At 44.8% G+C, this 20,828-nt stretch overlaps 1 protein-coding gene across 1 annotated transcript in view; it reads left to right on the top strand.

Annotated features, from left to right (window-relative positions):
• Positions 1–20,828, top strand: part of LOC146812862 (alpha-2-macroglobulin-like protein 1) — a 315,131-nt gene that overhangs the window by 72,329 nt on the left and 221,974 nt on the right. Inside the window, exons 4-6 of the mRNA XM_085619933.1 lie at positions 7,403–7,455; positions 9,384–9,404; positions 15,471–15,630. Coding sequence (XP_085476059.1) covers positions 7,403–7,455; positions 9,384–9,404; positions 15,471–15,630 — 234 coding nt within the window. The remainder of the gene's footprint in view (positions 1–7,402; positions 7,456–9,383; positions 9,405–15,470; positions 15,631–20,828) is intronic.

Here is a 20,828-nt window from a genome sequence, read left to right as displayed (position 1 = left end):
AATTTTGTTTCCTCTTCATGAAGTTAAATCTCTCAAGTAATACACTTGGCTGTTCTAAAAATTTCTTGTTCAATCTGTTAACTGCATCCGTGTAAACATTCCACCCATCCCCTTCATCTGGTGGTGGAATTGTTACTGGTAAGATATCAAAAGTTTCTCGGCCAGAACTGCCCAGAAAACTGTAAAGAATCGCTAGTTTGCGCTTGGCTGAGTAACCTTCAGCATCTATAGCCACTAGATAGTTCTCAAAAGATTTAAACCACAATTTCCATGCCTCTTTTGGTTTGCCTTGTCTTGGAAGAAATTGATCCAAATGACATATTTGTTGAGAAGCCATTTAAAATGAAATTTGAGGTGAAAGGCTCAAGTTGCTGTTAAGAATTACTAATATATATATATGTGCTGTCATGTAACTATACAGCTGAAGAAGTGCCAAGAAAAGATTGCAGGAGTGAAGAGTGTGCAAACTTACTTGCAGTCTTTCACAGGTTAGTCCAAAGTAAGCTCGATCACTTTCCCTTCAATAAATGAGAGAAAATAACTCACGCGCTAAAAGCCAATCAGAAAGGGCGTTTTAGCAAGGCTGGAGGTCAACTGTTACCAGAACCAATGAATTGAGTGTTCCGTAAACTCTTCCGTGAGAGTTTGTTACCAGCAGAGGGCGTGACTCAGCCTGAAACTGACGCGTAGCAGGAAGCCAATCCGGAAACTCGTTCCCTGAAGGCGGAAGCCAACCAACGAAGAAAGAAACGAAGTGGCTGTGGAGAGTTACTTGAAGCGTGAGAAGATCCACAATGACGGTAGGAGGCACAAATCTTTGTAGTGTTTCCAAAAGAGGAAAAAAATCGTCGCCAAATGAAATGTACAGCTTCGTTAGAATAACATCCAATAAATTCACAGAGAAGCGCTGAGTAAAGATGTTCTTGAAGCTTTATTCCAGACAAATGTGAGACACCACGGGAGTGCGTCCTTCCTCTCCGAAGTATGAACGGTCACTGAACACAGTACCGAACATAGTTCAGGGAAGAAGTAACGCACGAGAATACTAGTTCAAGAAATGCCCTTTTCAAATAACCACACATAGCATGCGCGTGTGACATCCACACGCGCACGTAATTAATACAGTACAAAGAAAGCACGAGCCCAGTGAGTACACGAGCCCGTGCACACGTTATGCCAGAAGCTATCAATTCATAGGTAAACAACAAGTACCAGTATACTACACTGCCTTAAGCAGAATTGAGGTGGTTTGTGTTCAGCTTTTGATTGAGGTAGAAGGTTGAGCTCCCCATGCTCTATCTTGAAACCTGTTTTTCCAGGTTATGCTGATGTGTGATAAGTAAAACCAGGCACTCGGGTCTCTTAATCTGGAGATGAAGCCATTCTCACACTGTTACGTGTGGAGGAAGGTGCATATCAGGAAAGGGAACATGGGGAGTCTCTCAAAGATGAACAAAAACACCAAGCAAAAGATTGGGAGGGAAGGATCTCCCAAGGCAGAGTCACCACTCACCCGCACCTATAGATGAATGGTTCTTGGCAGCCCTCCTGCGGTCTCTGGTGAGGGTTATCCGGGGCTTCTTGGCACTCTGCCTCCATGATTCTGGATTCCTTGAGCTGTCTCAGGGCCTCCAATCAGGCAAGGTTAGAAGAACCATGCAAACCAGAAATGCTTTTGTAGAGCACCTGGGTTAGTCCTGGCCTTGAAGACTGTAGGCAGCCCCACATTCAGGCAGCGTCATTGCAAGGAGCAAGCATGTCTGTACCAATGGAGATCTTCAATAAGATGGAATGGGGCTCAAGCGTGTCTTTGCAGTCACGGACAGGAGGGCAGCAGACCACTGCTGATCTGTTCCAGATGCATTCACAAAGTCTGAAATCCCAGTCAACCAGGTTGAGCAGAGTTTTACTCATCCATGGCTTCTGAGTAGGCCTGGCATTGCTCTGCCTTTGGGATTTACTATAGCTAGTGACACCCTACAGGTACACTCTTCAATGCCTGTTGTGGTGGGAAATCTTGTGTACCCCTTCAGGCAGGACCTCTAGGCAAAAGAAGCTGAGAATAGAAGTGTGGGATGAAGCTGTCATTTAGTTCTTGTGGGTGTCACCCATCCTCAACACTTCAGTCACCATTTAATCTAAAATAATGTTCACACCCATCTAAGAATAACCCTAACAACAGGTGCACTGAGGGTGATGGCAGTCAGTCATCTGCCCATTCTCGTTTCCATGTTAACTTCCATGAATGCAAAATCATAAAGTGTTCCCTAACACCCACATCCATTAAAATGATATAAAAACACAAAAGTGCCCGTTTGCCCTAGATAACATGCACAACTTACTATATACATGGATCTAGTAGCATCAATGCAGGGTGATGAATAGTTCATTGGCAGTCCACCTCCTGCCTCTGGTGAGAGGTAGAGAGGGATTCTTTGTACTCTGTGCCCACGTCCTTAGGTAGGCCGAGTGCCTCCACTCAGGCACGGTCTGCAGAAGAGACATGGCTGGACAGCAGATGTGCTGCAGGGCCTCATGTTCAGTTCCGGCCTTGAGGAAACTGGCAGCAGCCAGCTCCTCATTTAGTTAGCACTGAAGCAAGGTCCTTTGAGGGCTGTGTCCATCATGTCTTCTATGTGGGCAACAGCACACGGACCAGCAGTACCACAGTATTCACCTTTTGGATTCCCAATTAGCAAGGTTGAGGCAGAGATTCCCCCTCATATGGATTTCAAGGACAGCCAGGCCTTGCCCTGCTCACATAATGCACTGCGAGAGGCGGTGCCTATATAGCACTGGGGCCCACAATTACTAAGAATTTGCGTCAGGGTTGCATCACCTTTCTAAAGCATTCCCGGTGCAAAATCTATTTTGGTATTTACTAAGCTATGCAAAGTCAGAATTGCATAGCTTTGTGTGGTTTTGTAAAACAAAAATTAGTAACACAATGCAGTACATAGTGCTACCCTAAATTACCTCACGTTAGGGAGGCATTTCATTGGTGGAGTATGGGTGGTACTAAATTCATTAAGACTGGGTTTGAGACAAAATGGTGCACTTACCCGAGGAAGCTTCCTTTGCCCGACGGACTTCTAAGATGCCGGTCTACAGCTACGAATTAGTTTCGCCGCTTGTGACTCGTGACAGAAATAGCTGCACGCCCATCTGGCACACTGTGTGTGATTAATCACCCAATTTTGGATCCAGCGCGGGCTGGACCGCACCCTGTGGATTCCATCGCGATGGATTGATTCCACCCTTCTCTCATCCATGCTTTCTCCTGGGTCTCATTGAACAGCAAGTGTATCCTTCCTTTGAAATTCTGAAAGGGCACTTGTCAAACACTTCCCTTTGGTGCTATGGTCCTGATGAGAACCCCATTCTAAAACCAACGGGGTTCGAAACACGTAGACCTTCTTTTTGTGTTCTCCAGTCATGTGTATTTTGAGTCCGCTTTTGGTGTTTTGATTCTATGCAGTTTCAAATTGATGATAAATTGAATACACGTTTGTGTACACCTTAGTTAGCGGGACTTTCTTTAAAGTGGATGTGTACGGAGACCCCTTTGGTGTTTTCAATTAGAACCAAAGGTTCATCAAATTCAACTGTTTGTGTGAGTGGTGTGTGTGAATGAGGAGTGGTGTAAGATTGCTTGTCAGATTTGCATCTCTGCCATTTGGGCAGTAGAGTCCCAGTGTTTATATCTATTTTTGTCTTCGTTTTGTATGTACTAATTGTTGCCCTTAAAACATTTTTCTCATTTTTCATGTGTGTATTAGTTCGCATCATGTTTGTGTGTCCAGATCAGATTCTCTTGATAAATTAATTCATTTTTGTAAAAAAACAGATCAATTGTGAATAAAACACTATTAATTAGTACGGACGTAGTTGTTGTACTTTTCTTCTACAGTCAGAGAGTTTAATTGCTTGTCAGCATTGGCACTCTTGTTAGTTCCACTTACCCGACGATGGGAAAGTGAGGAGAAATATCTTCATTTCTGCTAGTTACTTCCACTCTGCATTTTGCAGCACACATACAAAGAGGAGTAAGCCTCAAAGCCACAAAGAGCAATAGTTTATCTTCCTGCACAAAAACGACTCTGACCACAACGCAAGCACATTTATGTCGTAGCACAAGGGTGCGTGTGTTGGTGCTAGGCAGTCAGACGTGTGTTAGTGTTAAGAGAGTGCAGAACTGAGCCATATTTTAGTAGATTAAATACCTTTCTTCTCTCTCCCTCTGATGCAACGCAGCAACTTCCCTTGCTGCGTTTCATCAAAGTTTAGTGTATCTGCCCCTAGATGTGTGCAGGGTCTGAATGATCTTATGTGAGCAGTATTTGTATAGCACAAGCTTAACCAAAGTCAAAGGCAAAGATTAAGTCAAAGAGTGAGCGGATGGGTGGCTTGGTTGTGAAGGGGGAAGTGGATTGTCACTGTGTAAAGATGTGTTATTTAAAGAGGCGTGGCTTCAGTCCTTTCTTAACTTGGAACAGGGTTGGGCTGCTCCTGATGGGTAGGTGGATGTCTTTCCAGATCCTAAGAGGCATTGAAGGAAAATTCCTGTTGACTAGCTTTTTTTGCATTTAATCTCCACCTTGAAGATGCTCTGGCTGTGGTTGTATGGAAAGCCTTCGAATTGGGGAACTTGCCAGCCAGAAAGGCAGGGTTGTCACTGATGGCTTCGTAGATGGGCCATTTAGTTTTGAAGATGGCGTGGGACGGCCAGGGTGCAAATGGAGTTCAATCCGGGTGGGAGAGGTGTGGTCATATTTCTTCAGGTCCTGACATTGCATGCTTTGGCATGTAGGATGGCCTTAAGGGGGAGGTCAATGTGGAGCCTAGAAGACCTCGCAGTAGGGTGTCGCCATCATCCTGCTTTGAAAGTCTGAGGGCTTGAAAGCATTTCTCAAATCGCTTTTGCAGTGAGCAGACTCCTGCCATTGTAAACAGAACCCTGGCTTTTGAGCATGACTGGTCGCCAATGAAAGACTGGAATGTTGAACACAACTCTGATGCATTAAATCATAACACTCATGATGCTGAGCATATTTTTTATTATAAGCCTCCTTGAATCGATGAGCAACACTCTAGTGTAAGTGCATGCACACTGAATTATGTCATTAACGCTCAGGTGGAGTATACCTAATCCCTTAGCAGATGATGACAGGACTCTAGAACAGTATGGCACAATTATGTAGACACAAACTGACATATTAACTGGCATAGAAGCAGTGATGGGCATTCTGTGTTAGCATAGTATTAAAACGTGATAGCATGCTTCCTTTCCAGCATGAATACTGTATCAACTAGTCCCTGCTTCTCGGGTGCGAACGTTTGGCTGGTTTGCATACTTAGTATCACATCAGCACACAATTTCTATATAAATACATACATTATTCACTACATTGAGGAAATATAGATTTTGGGAAATTTGGCCGATGCTGGAATTTAGGGGAACGTCATTAGTTCTGCTCTAGAACGTCCTGGCAATCTTTGATTTTCGGCAATATTTTTCAAAAGTGATGTTGCAAAATAAACAGATTGACCTCAATCTTTTAGGTCAAAGTTGCTCACTGAATACAATGTAGGCCAAAGTAGTAAACAAATAAGTCACGTTGTCTAGTTCCAGAGCCAAGGAGGGGGTGGGTCTGTGCCCTTCTCTAGCTGTGCTGTGCTGTTAGAAATGTTGCGAGCAGCAGGGGGCGCACTCCACTAGACCAGGACCTAAGGAAAATTCCATTACAGTTAATACTTCTTACAGGAGAAGAAATTACCTAAAGGAAGAAAAGGCCATATACAATCAGTTTATTGATGAATACAAAAAAATGATTGTTATTGAAAAAATTAATATTTTTCAGAAAAAATTCAGCCAGCAAAAAACTCAAGAGAACTTTTCAATCCAGTCCAGGGGTTGTCCTGTGCATCATGTGACTACACAGTGCCCCATGTTAACTTTTCTGTGACAAGCGGAATTCTTCAAAAACAAAGTGCAGGAAATACATATCACCTGAAACACAAAAGACAGGGCTGCTGTTTCGGCATCAGGCGCCACAAATCCCACTTACGGAAAAAAATATTTTTGTAAATTGCCATCTTTCACAGAGGAGAACTATACAGTTGTGTTGGAATGGTTGAAGGAAATTGAAATTGGACATCCGGCTCTTAATCTACTGTAGTCATTTCTCTCCGTTAGAGAGCAGTCAGTCGCCCTGGGGACTTTTGTTCTAAACCATTTTTACTGCCATGTGGTGTTCCCCAGGGATGATCTGCTCTTTTTGGTCTTGCCCCGGTGGCCTATGCTGTCGATACACAAATTGTCGTGCCCATCACGAAAGATGTTGGCGAGCCTGCACACTGCTTTAGGAACTGCATGGGTGCAGTTGCAGAATGAATGAACAATAAAACTCTTATGCTAAATTTGGACAAAACTGAACTGAGGTCCTTCTGTTTGGCAAGAACACAACGTTTTGGGACCAATCCTGGTGGCCTCAGATGCTTGGCCCTCTCCGTATCCCGGCTTCATTGGTCAGGAATATGGAAATGATCTTTGACCCCAGTCTTTCTTTTAATGCACAAATCAATTAGCTTTCATCCTCTGCCTATTTTCTGCAGTGCATTTTAATGAAAGTTCTCTCTTTAATTCCATATGAATTGCAGAAATCTGTGATCACTGCTTTAGTCCTATATAGGTTGGTCTATTGCAATGCCCTATATTTAGGCAGTCACCATCGCTCTTTCAAGTAACTTCAAGGCCAACAAAATGTGGCGACACGACGGTTGAAGATTAGTCACAAGTTTAAACCAGTCTTGGAGACTCCGGTTGACCTCCACTGGCTCCCTGTGCGAAAAAGAGTGATGTCCAGGGCCTTAAGTAGGGCACATAAAACTCTCCATGGCAAAGGTCTAGCATATCTGAAAAGAAACCTCTTCTGGTCCTGCCCCAGAAGAGCCCTTTGCTTGACAAACTCTAGGACAATCAATGTCATTAAAATCACAAGAGCGGGCTGGGGAGGAAGGAGCTTTATCCACATTGCATGTCTGCTGTTTAATAATTTACTCTACTAGCTTTAAGCTCAGTCTAACCAGACAAGTTTCAGAAAACATCTGAAAACGTGACTGTTCTCCTGTGCGGTTTGATTCACATATAGGCCCTTCCTGGATGTAAATGTTTGGGTTTCTGTCCGTGCACACCTTAATGTAGCAGACATCAGCGCCAAGATGCCTTCAGCATTCGCGCGCTATATAAAATATTTCAATATCAATTTCACTTTGGTCCTTCTTCTATTTCAAATCTATTTGTATATGTTCTGGGTGCGGGCAGCATCGTGGGTGGAGGGTGGGTCTGAAGGTAATTTGCTGCAGTTGTGAGTGTTGATCCTCTTTCCTTGTTTTCTTTCAGTGCACATTCGATCCATAACCATGGACTCAGACTTTGTTGCCAGCTCTGAGAAGGTGAGAGGCTAGACTGTCTGTTTTGGGGACTCTCAGACAGGAAGAGCATGGGGTTTGTGCAGCACTTTGAGGGCTGGTGACCACTGGCAGCAGTAAAAAGGTACAGAGGAGAGGGGTGCAGAAAGAGGGTGAAAAACCACCCAATGTACAGACAGAGAGTAAAGATTAGAGACAGCAATTAGGAATGGGATGCCCCTCTGAAAACCCTAGTAGAGGAGACAGCGGCCAATACACCAAAAGGCTCATATTCATGTTCCGCTCCAGCACGAGATGCTTGCATAGCCTGCCGTCAACTAGGGGATGCTGCAACTGTCATTTAAAACTCCTGCCTCCTCCCTCTGTACCAGATATAGATGGTTCCTGATACACAGCTCAAGCATTCACTACATAGAGCAGGCCAAGGAATCTCACTGAAGAGCTGTACGCGGGCACATGGGATGTGGTCCAATGCAAAACTAAGAGGTTCTACTTTCCTCTCACTCCCTTATCTCTATTCTCATAATCTTTACATTTGGGATCGAAGACCATCTTTGAGTGTGTGAGTACCTATCTTGCAGGACTATTCCTCATGGGAGACTCAACACTCGCGAGGGAAAGGCACACTTGGATACAAAAAGAGGGAAATCGCGGTTTCATGTGAAATTACAGTCACCTATTACTTTGTAACCATTGCATATTTGATAGTTTTGTGAGAAATATGCATGGGTCACGAGAACTACTTTGCACCCCTCAAGTGAAGAGGAACTCACAGCGCATTGATGTAGGGAGAGCAGCTCATAGAACTCTTGGTGAGCCGGAGTCACTGAATCCACCAAACTTAGGCTAAGAGTCCATACTGCATTGTGAGAGGGACAGATGCATGTGATGCACTCAAGCTGATAGAGACACACTGAATACACTACTAGCATGGAGACTCAGATTACACCCCAAAGATACCCAGCAAATGCGCTCTGAGATGAGGATAGACCTGCAGGATTCTCTTTAAGGGGTAGGCCTTCTAAATGCACTCCAGCAGTGAGGGAATGCACCAAGGGAGAACGAGAGGCCTAAGGAATTCACTGAAGAGTGTTCTATACTCTGGATTGAGATGGGAGACAGACTTCTGATGATAGCACTAAGAGTGGGGCATGCATTGCAAAGGGGCAAGGGACACTCACCTGTCAACTGTGCAGGTGGAGTGAACAGCAGTATGCACAGTTAATGGGGGTGAACCTACAGAATGCCCTTTATAGAGTTAGGGACCCAGACAGTCAACTATAATGCTAAAAGCACCCACAGAATTCTCTGCAGTAAGGAGAAAGAGTAAAAAAAATGAAAGAGAGATAAAACACACCATGATGAATAAAGTGACCCATATGGGACAAGCCAGAGTATTCACTATGACTTATAAAATACCCTGCAGACACTCACAGAATGCACTGTAAGAACAGTGTGACCTATACAATACACAGTAAGAGGGTGCAAGGCAAACTAAATGTACTCAGATGGGAGAGAGATCCCTCAAGTACTCTGCAAGCAGAGAGAGAGACCACAGAATCCACTGTGAGGTGAGAGAGCGGTCCAAGTAAATCACTGTGAGGGGAAGCAAACCCCGCATAAGACAGTGTCATTCGAGACTGTCCAAGGAACTCACTGTAAGGACTGAGGGCCCTAGACTCCACTATGAGAGAGACAGACCCTCTGAATACACTGTGATGGGGATGTGGTCAGGGGAGAGACATGCTCAGAAAATACAGAGAATGTGGAAGGAGGCCCAGAGATATTTGAATATGCTTTACACCAGCGATTTCCCAGTCACTTCCTACTGTACAAAGAACATGTGTGCCAGAAAAACGTCTAGATACGGTGCTGTAAAAAAAAAGTTAAAAAACATGAAGAAAGAAATAAAAGCAAGTTACTTACCATCTGTTTTTCTCTTTTCCTTACAGTATCCCCTGGTGGAAATCGTGGTAAGTGTTGTTCCAGTTGAAATGTAAAGGTCTGTCGCATAAATGATGGTCATAGGACACCAGCTCATGTTTCAATAGTAGAGTTAAAGTCTCCTAGGAAAAGGGGATATCTTTCATGACATTGAAAGTGTACCCATATTGGAGAACTCACATTAAGTACAGTCTCCGTAAATGGTTGATTTATCGCCTAGTAAATTAGACAAATCTCTGTTGTTTTTCTGATAGTTTAGACAGACCCTCCTGGTATTAGGTATTCATCTAAGGTCAAAAGGTATATTGTCACTGTGTTTACTCTGTTGAGATATCTTCACAACTGTGTATGCCTGGACAAGGAAATCGTATTGTCTGGCCTGCAAACATTCAATACATGTATGTAAATAAACACTTACAGCTATGTGGGACCTTTACAACTGCAATTAGATCACAACACAAGAGCCTGAGACGTTTTTGATGAGGACAACTATGACAGGTTTAAGTGCTACTATAGAACATTACATAGAAACGGTGACAGGTTTAAGTTCTAAAATAGAACAGAACTTAGAAACTGTGACAAGTTAAAGTGTTACTATAGAGCATAACATAGAAACTGTGACAGGTAAAAGTGCTACTATAGAACATAACACAGAAACTGTGACAGGCAAAAGTGGTGTAATAGAACATAACATAGTGAATGTGACAGGTGAAAATGCTACAATAGAACATAACATAGAAACAGTGCCAGGTGTAAGTGCTACAATGAAATATAGCATGTAGACTGTGACAGGTCAAATTGCTGTAATACAGTGAAACAGAAAATGTGACAGGTGAAAATGCTACAATAGAACACAAGAAACATTGTCAGGTCAAAGTGCTACAATGGAACATAGCATAGAGAGTGTGACAGGTCAAAGTGCTACAATAGAGCAGAACACAGAAACGGAGACAGTTCAATGGAATACAATAAAACATAATGTAGAAATTGTGACAGGTCAAAGTGGTACAATGGAACACAACACAGAAACTATGACAGGTCAAAGTGCAACTATAGAGCATAACATAGAAATAGTGACAGATCAAAGTGCTACAATAGAACATATTATAGAAACTGCGACAGGTCACAGTACTACTATAAATTACAACATAGAAACTGTGACAAGCCAATGTGATTCAATAGCACATAACATAAAAACAGTGACAGGTCAAAATGCTACAAATAGAACACAACATAGAAACTGTGATAGGTCAATGTCATACAATAAGAAATAACATAGAAACAAGTGACAGGTGAATGTGAAACATCAAAAAAGTAACATGGAAACTGTAATAGGTCAAAGTGCTACAATAGTTTCTAACAGAGAAACTGCAAGAGGTCAAGTGCTACTGAAGAACATCACATAGAAACTGTGATAGGTCAATGTGCTACAAGAAAACAAAAGATAGAAAATGTGAGAGGTCAATGTGCTACAACAGAACATGACACAGGAACACACAAATTAGAATCAAACAATTGCTAAGGCTAAACATAAAATGGTAAATAAGTTGAAAACTCTAGGGTAATTGGACCACAGAGCTAAGCTGGCAGAATAACAAGAGACCCATATGGAAAGCATGATGCTTAGTAAACACAGCTTGAATTAAAGAACAAAATATTACTCAGCAGGTGCAAGAAAAAGGGATTGCTAAGGTAAACAACAGCATCAGGAGATACAATTTCAGGAAGTCAGAGACAGCATTATCAGGCCGGAGAGGAACGGGTGATTAGGATTACTGATCATGATAAGTGTGCAAAGAGGCGAGTAAAAGTATCACTGGACAAGGACAAGGCTGCCTTTAGGAAGCCACAGTTTGACAAAAAGTAAAGCAGCCCCAGTCTTTGAGTGCAATGACCAGACGATCTAGAGTTTAAAAGAGCTCACTTCACAACACTTCGAGAAGACAGCAGAAGCCAACAGTGACTGCAAAGTGAACACTGCAGTCTTGAAGTTTCATGAAAGCCAACACTTAAAAACCGTCATAAGCAAATGGAACAGACAGGGAAACCCTGAAACAGAGGACAATGCTGGCTAAGGAAAATGGTAGGACATGTATTTTTTAGTTTTGCATGTCCTGGTAGTGAAAGACACCTACATTCGTTTTTCACTACTTTGAGGCCTGCTGCTCTCATAGGTTAACATTGGGAATTCCTAATTACACTTTTAAACTGTAATTCCTGAATAGAAAGGAGTAGCTTTACCATGTTTTATGTCTTTGGAATAGTAATGATAAATCCTCTTTACTGGTAAAGATGCATTTAACATTACTCTTTTAGAAATGCCACTTTCAGAAAGTGGATATTTCTCTGCTCTTACAGCTCTGTGTGCCTGCAGCCTGCCTCCAATACACATCTTGGGTGGCTGACAGTTTGACTTTGTGCATTCCCTCTAGACAGCCACACACAAAGGAAGGTTAGTTGTGTCTGAGTGCCCATCTGCATCCTGAAGGCTCATCCTGGGCAGGATGGGAGAGAGGAGCTTGCACTTACACTTGAATAGGCCTTTTCCTGTTCCCACACAAAGGGCTGATTACCACCCTGTAGTGAGTCTGGAGCCAGGACTCGAAAGAATGGACATTTGTGCACTTCAAAGACCCTTCTTTGAAGTCACCCCCACTTCAAAGGCACAACTGATAAGAATTGGGTCTCTGACACCACCAAATCAGACACTTCTGGACATGTAAAGAACCTCTGTGAGAAGAACTGCTGTGCTGCTACAGGTACTGACACTTTGCTGGACTGCTGCTCTGGTCGAAGTGCTTTTCTGTTGAGCCTGCCCTGCTGCCTACTGCTCTCTGACCCTGCTGAGGAGGAGCTAGACTCTGCCTTGAACCCATAGTGATCTCCAAGGGCTTTTTGGTTTGCCTCCTGTTTCCTGAGACTCAGGGATATCAAAGTCTCATCATCTGCTCCTGTGCCTGGCCCATTGAAATGGACCCAGGTGCTTGCTCTAGTGGAACTGAAGCATCCCCTGCTTGCATGAAGCAGAACTGATGCAATTGCTCCTGTTGTGGGCTAGGACCCAGCCCATCGCACTCAGAACCAATGCATCACCTCCAGAAACCGACGCATTGGAATTGCGCATAGCCACCACAGCAGTGTGGGAATATCGACTGCATATTGAAACCCGGCGCATCACTCTCAGAACCAACGCATCCTGGCTTCAGCACTTTGTCTTCAGAGCCAACACTTTGCCATCACTGTGTGAAGAAAATAGACGCATCCCCTTGACTGGAGGGACTGACACCCAGGCATCGCTCGGCTGCTCCCCGCATCTCCCTGTTGTGACCAGGATCAAGGTATTTTGTTCAGAGGGCCTTGCGTGGTTCCTGTACCCGGCCCGTGCTCCATCGTGGTTGGCCTGAACTCTTGTTTTGTTCTGGTCCAGCGTGACGAGATAACCTCCATAGGCGCTTTTTGCTTGTGAGCGCTACAGACACTTTCAATTTTTAAAATTCATATCTCTACTTCTACTTATTGGATGTTTGCCATTTGGTCTTGATCTATAACACTATTGTCTTGTCTATTTTTCTAACCAGGTGTGGGGTCTTTTTGTAGTATTTTCATTGTGTAACTGTGTGTTGTGTTTCACAAATAGTTTACACATTGCTTCTCAAGTTAAGCCTGACTGGTCTGTGCCAAGCTACCAGAAGGTGAGCCCAAGTTAACATTTAGTGTGCATCTTCCTGACCCTACCTAGGATTGTGGTTCCTGCTTCCACAGGGTGTATACCTCTTCTAACCAGAAACCTCAATTTCTAACAGAATGTTTGGCAATACAGAATAGAAATGCTGAAGGGAATTTGTCCAGGGTTGGAGATGACTAGCATATATGGTGGTCATGTCTCTTCTTACAGACCTTCTGGAAGGAAATCTTTAGTCATATCAGGAACATATTGGGATACCCACTAAACTCTGACCCAGCAATTATATTACTAGGCCTAGAGTCATCTAAAATTATGGGATTGACTTTAAGGGACTGGAGACTTGTTCAAAGCATGCATTTAGGAGCTAAATAACTAGTGGCTCAAAAGTGGAAATCTAAAGAGATACGGATTACCCGGGCATGGTCGAGTAAATTATGGATGCATTAGAAGAGCTTCGTTGGAACTCAAACAATATGGGGGTAAGTTGGAAAGCATATGAAAGCCTTTGTTGGTCTGTTTTGAGGCAGGAAACGGCATTAGCAGGTACAAGGTCATTCAGGAAATAGAGACTAGTGTAATAGTAAATGCTATATGATCAGGGGTATTGACAGGTTACCTAAAAGCACATGATGACACTCTAGAGAAATTAAATGCATTTTTTATCTGCCCTTTATAAACATTAATGTAGTTGATCCTACTTGGGAAGAGCGGGGAGGATAAAGGAAGCCATGTGGAGTTGTGAGAATGTAATGGTTTAATTGCAATTGATAATCCAGGCTTCCTCAGTTGTTATGTTGCTGAAATAATAAAAAATGTCATACTTTTGGAAGAAAAATTGTGGGAATTAGTGCAAAAGTGGTTGCTTAACTCACCCATTTTTAGGTCTCGCCTACGCAGCGGGCATGCGCTGCTTAGGAAAGAGACCTTTAGAAATCGCTCCAGCTTGCAGCCAAACACGTGCACGCATTCCATTGCCTTCAATGGCAACGCGTGCACGTGAGGCGATTTACTTGCGGGAGCGAGTGCCGCCATATGGTAGCAATTATCGCTCCCGCAAGTAAATCCCGCAGGCCCCCCTCCTCCCCCTCCTCCCCCCTGCTTCTAGTGCACGAGCGCACACAAACAACTCCAGGGCTTTTTTTTTTTTTTTTTAACTTTAAGCTCGAGGCGCGCGTGCGGCCAATGCTTGTTCCACTAGCTGGAGCTTAAAGTGCTGTTTCCTTCACCATTAGGATGTTTAGTTTTTGTTGGGATTGCTTTCTAGTAGTTTGTATGCCTCTTGCAATTTTACCACCTTATCCTTCGATAGGCTGTTTGAAGCAACTGAACAACTTCACTTAAATGGCAGATTTTGTCAATCTCCATATCTCACCATCAGACCCAAATAATGCCCTTGCTTGCCGAGAGTTGGAGTAAAAATGCACAAAAGCTGACACGGGAACACCTGCATTCACAGATTATGAAGACAACGTACTAACAGTACATTAGTACCCAGAGATTGCGGAAATGTTCTCTCCGTCAGCTGGTGTGTGCAGTCATTATAGACCTAAGCTGCGTGAGCAACAGTCTTTGGTGATTGATTATCGTAAACCAGACATGCAAATCGTGTGTTAGAGCAGGTTTTAGCAGAACCTGGAACAGCAGATGCCAAAATGCCTCTTACATCAGGGCGAGGCCCGGCTGCGAGAATTACCTACAGCTACGTCTGGAGCGTGGCAGTAATGGGCCATCACTCACTTCATGTTCACCCGAACGAGAAGGCGAACAGCGCAGGATTGTGGCGGAATTTGGGAAACATGAAGCCAAAGGCAACGGTTTCCATTTCAGAGCTGTCAGGATTGTATTTTTGGGAGCTTTGCATGTCCTGACATGAGGTCCTTGCAAAGACTGTGGCTTGGCAGTGACTCCTCAAAGTGACTCAGAATGGCTGTCATGCTGTCCCAGCCCCTGACACTGGGGCAAGCCCGTGGGCATGCTTGACTACAATAACAAGCATTTGCAATGCAATAGGTCTCGCATTTGCGAGACTTTGAGCTATTGGCATTGTAAATGACAATGCCTTTTATTTATGTGTTAGTTTTCAAAAAAATAAAAGGCATTGTCATTTAGAATGCCAATAGTTTAAACTCTAGCAAATGCGAGACCTATTGCATTGCAAATGCTTGTTGCATATGCTGTAGTTTCCCCCATGTTACTCCTGGAATATTTCTACAAGCTAAACCTAAAATGTGTTAGGGGAAAATGTTGGGGTGGTAATTGCAGCATCACGACCCTGTACTCATATATGGGGGAAGTTATGTTTTAGGTATTTTTAATAGATAACATCAGCCAAGCACCTTGTAAGGGATACTGTTGGATGTACGGGGATGGAATGGGTGGTACTTGAAGTTTTTGCTTTCTTCCACAATAGGACCCCCATGGCTATTGCATCGCTCAGTGGCGGGACCTCACCCCACGCCAGGGCTTCGTTGAAATGAATTTAACCCTCCCACCAGACCCCGTGGAGGGGACGTACTCAATCAAGGTGGCACACCTCCAGGCCACACAGACCTTCCTGGTGGCGAAGATGGGTAAGGACAACACTTTATGTGACACCTTAAGAGGCAGGTTGTTGATAGATGGGCAGGTTTGGTTAGGGGTGGGAGTAGACGTTCAATATCTGCCCGTTTTTTTTTATTTTGGGAAATTCACAAAGCAAGAGACAATTAATAATAACATTTTGGTGAAAAGTGTTTTGTTTTGCTGGAGAATTTTTATGCTACCAAAGTTGTGGAAGTTCAGGAAATTTTAGCAATCTCACAAAGTTGTGAAGCTGGGAACCGAAAGTAACTCTGCCTGTGGAATGAAATATCACACAAATCTATTCATGGGACAGTTTTAATTGGCGAAATGAATGTGGCGTTCAACAATAGTGGTTTAACTCTGTGGCTCACAATCACTTCCTTTGTGGGGGGGAGAGAGAGGAAGTGTGCATCTCTATCCACACTAAGAGAGGCCTATCACAGAAGCAATGTGTAAAGCATTGGCACAGCACTCCCACACAATAAATACATTGAGCGTCACAAAAGAGACTTCACACGTGGTGAATGTAAATAAAGATTGTACTCAACACACACATTAATTAACACAACATGATCATCATGTATCTCTGGGAAAAAATCACACTTGGAAATATTACTAGCAGTACTAGGCCCAACAGTGTTAAAATGACATCAGTAATATGCACACTTGGGAAAAATCCTTTTTTACCCCAGCAACCTTATGGGGTTGTCAGAACTGGCGCAACCCTAACAAATAGCACAATTCAAATCCATACATTTCTAGGGTGCACCCCAGATCACAATGATATCAGGAATGTGTACACACAGGAATTTATAGCGTTTTTCAGCAGCGCAGTGGGTCAAGGCCGCATGAGTCAAACCAATGTCAAATAGGAGTATTCGTTGGGTAATGAACCAACCAAGTAAAACAACACTGCTGCACAGAGCAAATATTAGCAGGCTGTTCTAATGCAACACACTCTCCTGCTCTCACACTGAACTGTAACGTGGTGCGAAGGATATCGGCAAATCCGTATGAAGCACTCTTGTATACACACATACACACACACAAGGCCCCTCAAAGCGATGCAAATGATATTCGGTAGGTCAGTTGATAATATGAATGTAGACCCCATGGCACAATGCCTCCCTCACCTCTCAGTTACCCCCTTCACTACTCTGCCCACAGGTTAGAGTAAAAAAAAAAACACCTCTGCCAATGCTGGTTTAAGGCCGGGATCACGCTTAGTCAGGGGCCCCAGGGAGAAGGGTAGAGTCACTATCAGGGTAACCAGGCAACAGTCGACAAACGGGGGGGTTGGCCACCACAAGGGAAGTTCACCCACTGTATGCAGAGCAGAAACGGGCTAGAGGCTGTTCCAGTTCTTTCAAGAGAACCCTCAATTTGCTTTCTGACACCACACCAATTCTGCGAAGCACAGAAGGGATCTTGCAGTTTCTTGACCCACTTCCGATCGCTCTTGGAAGTGCTCCTCAGCCCATTCACTTATTCTCACCACTCAACCCAATACAGGCGATACTACTTGGCAACACGAAACCATTGGGCTGGGTGAGGAGAGGGCAGTTGGTTCACTATACTGAGGGCAAGATGGAACACTAGGTGAAAGGGGGTTTGCAGCTGTCCCTGCACACCACTGGAAGTGATACACAATGTCTGGTGCGCGTTGATCCGAGTAGCACCAGTCAATCCGGTCACAATAAACCAAAAGTTGGGGTTGCCTTACCCCCTGGAAATGAGGCACAATGTCTGGTGCACAATGATCTGAGTCACACCAGAGAATGCAGTTGCTATCAACCCACAGTCGGGTCGCCATACTTCCCAGGAATGAGGCACAATGTCTGGTGTGCAATGATCCTAGTCGCACCAGACAATCTGGTTCCAATCAACCCTGAGTCAGATTCACCTTACCTCCCTCGTATGCGGCACAACCTCTGGTGCACGATGATACGAGTCGCACGAGACAATCCAGTTCCACACACACACAGTCGCAAGTTCAGTATTACTACACGAGGTAGAATGCGGCACTACTACAGATGTGTCCTCCCTCCGCTGGTCACAAACTGTGAATCAGACTCTGCACGCAATGAGTATGCAGTAGGCGATTTCCACCGAGAGATGCAGCATGGAATATGAAGCGGGCTATGCTGTGTCCCTTAATTGGTGAATCCACACACCACCAATGAGACACTTGTGCATGCTGAGGCCCCACAATCCAGGAGCCACACTCCTTAGATGTGGGCACGGTTTGGTAGCTCCGGACAAGACAATCCGGTCTCCAGGCACACAACGTAGTTCCACGCTTACCCCACACTGGAGTCAGGATTCCACAGACGAAGTAGGCGCTGGTGTGGGCACTGCTCTACAGGAGAAACACATAGGGCCTCATTGCGATGTTGGTCAGAGTTACCTCCAACAGGCATCGCTGCAGATGCGGAACCGGCCTACCTCCAGTCGGTGGTCCCCACACTGCAATTAGGAGGAGACCGCACATGGTTCAGTCCCAATCTTCCATTTTACAATGGGAGCTCTTGTGCGGCGGTCCAAACCCGCCCGCAGCACAAGCTCCCATTGTAAAATGGACGTTTTTGCACATCCCAGCACCGTGTGGCAGGCAATTCACGGTGCAGGGATGTGTATGGGGCACCATAGGTCCCCCCTGGGCCAGAGCCGAAGGGCCAGGGGTGAAGGGGGCCCTGCTATGGGCCCCAAAAGTCGCTTTCTGACAGCCTTTCCATGTCAGAAAAGCCGCCATGGAAAGGCTGTCGGAAGCCGACATCATAATCCCGATGGCAGAAACGCTGTCCTTAAGGAATTATGAGCGGTTTCCAACTGGCCGGTTTCTGACTGGCTGACGGGCTCGGCTTCTGACTGGCCAATGACATTGTAATTTGGCGGTCGGCATGTAAACCTTCCATGTCGGTCGGAAAGCCTCCGACCGACATCGCAATATGGTCTATAGATGTGTAAGCCCCTCGTGGGAGATCTTTGATGTCCCTGAGACCTCCACAAAGAACAGAGGGCAAGCCAAGAAGCCCTTGGGGACCACACGTCAGGGTGCCACACATTAGCAGGTAGTCGGCCAAGGCGGCCACTATTCAGGCATTGTGCACGGTTCCTTCTAATGGCAGTATCCACCTTGTGCACAACACATTATTCTGGCAGTGTGCACCATGCAGAGCAGGATGTTTTGTCTCGCGTCCCCACAAGCGAATCTCTACCCTGCTGAAGTATGGAAACCGTAGTTATACTGTAGTGTCCCTTTGGAGTCGGGGGTGATTCAGAGAGTTCTCCTTTGAACCACAGATGTCTCCCCTAAATTTCAATTCTGTCTACCATGAGGCCTTGGAATGCAGACCTTAATCTTTAGTGGGGCCATGATCTGGCTTCCCAGGGGCCAAGTGTCAAAACCTCTCTCCCCCAGTCTATCCAGCCAAGAACTCAAATGACAGAGGTGTGTCATTCCAGTTGCATGTTTAAGCTGTCTCTGGGGAATACACGGATGTGCCCTCTCAGCCTTCAGTGTGAACTGGAGTCAAACTAAAAGGCATACAAAAGTGTTTAGCGCACAGAAAAGCCCACTTTCTAGAAGTAGCATTCTAGGCAATTAATGACAAATCCACTTTTACCACAAGGGAAGATTTGTCATTGTGAATCCAACTATAGTAAACAACATGAGCCTGCTCCACTGTAAGCCACCACGGCAGTTTAAAGTAAATTCAGCCATTCCCCTATGTTAACTTATGAAAAGAGCAGACCTCATAGGTAGGGAAAACCCACATGGGGATTATTCACTACCTGGGTAGGCAACACACATGTGTACCTGCTCTGCCTTTCCCCTACCACTTGCCCCACCCCTCTAGGCTTACCCTAGGGGTGTCCTAGTGGTAGTGAATGGCCCACTCAGCATTGGCTAATGATTTAGAAATGCTAACCTGAGCATAAGCGCAACTGTGCACACACAGCCCTGCATTGGCAGGCTTGATACATGCTTAAAGGCTATTCTGGTGGGTAGCTCAATCAGTGCTTCCGCCCCCCAGTAGCAGGTGCAGTACCTGCCCTGAGTATGTGTTGTATCTTTTTACAGGGCACTCACAGGTACCACACTTAAACCGATCAGATAAGCACCACTTCCTAGCATGTGTGGGAAGGGTGTGAGCGCTTTCACACTCCATTACAGTGGGAAAGTGCCCAGAGTCCTAAAAATCAGCCAGAAAAAAACTAATAGTTTTAGGGAAATTCCTGAAGAAAGGCCATGTCCAACACGCAGTCCTTGGACTCCCTCTGAGGAGATCACCTTTATTCAGTGTAGGGGAAGGAAGCGTTGTACCCCCTCCTCAGGCACTACTTGTAGCAGATAAGGCGTGGGTGAGCCTCCTGTAATCCCAATCCTTGGCCCATCTTTTTAAACTTGTTGAACATAATCCTAATAGTGGCTAGTAAATGTCTCAGAAATGTGAATAGGTAGTCCATTGCAAACCAGGGCTATTTATAGTATTCGAACAAGTTAATTTTTTTACAAAACAAGAGCTTCTGCACTGCTTTTTGCCTGATTTTTCATCTCTATAGATACTAGCTCTGGTGGTGGCGTAACAAGTCCTTAGGACCCCCCTAAAAAGTACAGTGAGGGGGGCCCTGCATCCTTACTCTAGCATCCTACCACCTGCCATTGCCCTGTGTATCACCCCTGCCACCTCCCGATGATATCATCAGGAGTTTTAGCAATACCATTAGCTACAAAGAAAACATGCATGGTAAATGCATTAGGTTTCACCTATGGAATTAATAATAAGAGGAGTGGAAGCAGTGTAAGAGTGCAGGGAGAATGGTGTGATGCCCTCTGTGCAGGGCGAGTGGTGCATGAATGGAGGGTGATAAGTGTTTAAGTGCAGGGTGAAAGTGCCTCAATGCATGGTGACTGATGTGTGCTCAATGCAGAGTGAGAATTGTGTGAGTATTCAGGGTTTTGAAATTATACTCTCTACGAGGTGTGCGAGTAGAGGGTGAGCGGTATGTCATTAGTATAAGTGCAGGTTGAGAGGTTTGAGTTCAGGGTGAGAGGCGTGTGTGGCGAGTGAGACGAATGAGTGCTGGGTGAGAAGTATGTCAATGGTATGTGAGTGCTGAGTCAGCTCTGTATGAGTGGTGGGTGAGCAGTATCTGACTGCCAGCGCAATGTTAGGGGGACTGGGCAGAGTAAATTGTTGGT

The sequence above is a fragment of the Triturus cristatus genome, chromosome 7 (genome assembly GCF_964204655.1).
Source record: "Triturus cristatus chromosome 7, aTriCri1.1, whole genome shotgun sequence".
Classification (NCBI taxonomy): domain Eukaryota; kingdom Metazoa; phylum Chordata; class Amphibia; order Caudata; family Salamandridae; genus Triturus; species Triturus cristatus.
The sequence above is the reverse complement of the archived record's forward strand: the minus strand, read 5'-3'. Positions and strand labels throughout refer to the sequence as shown.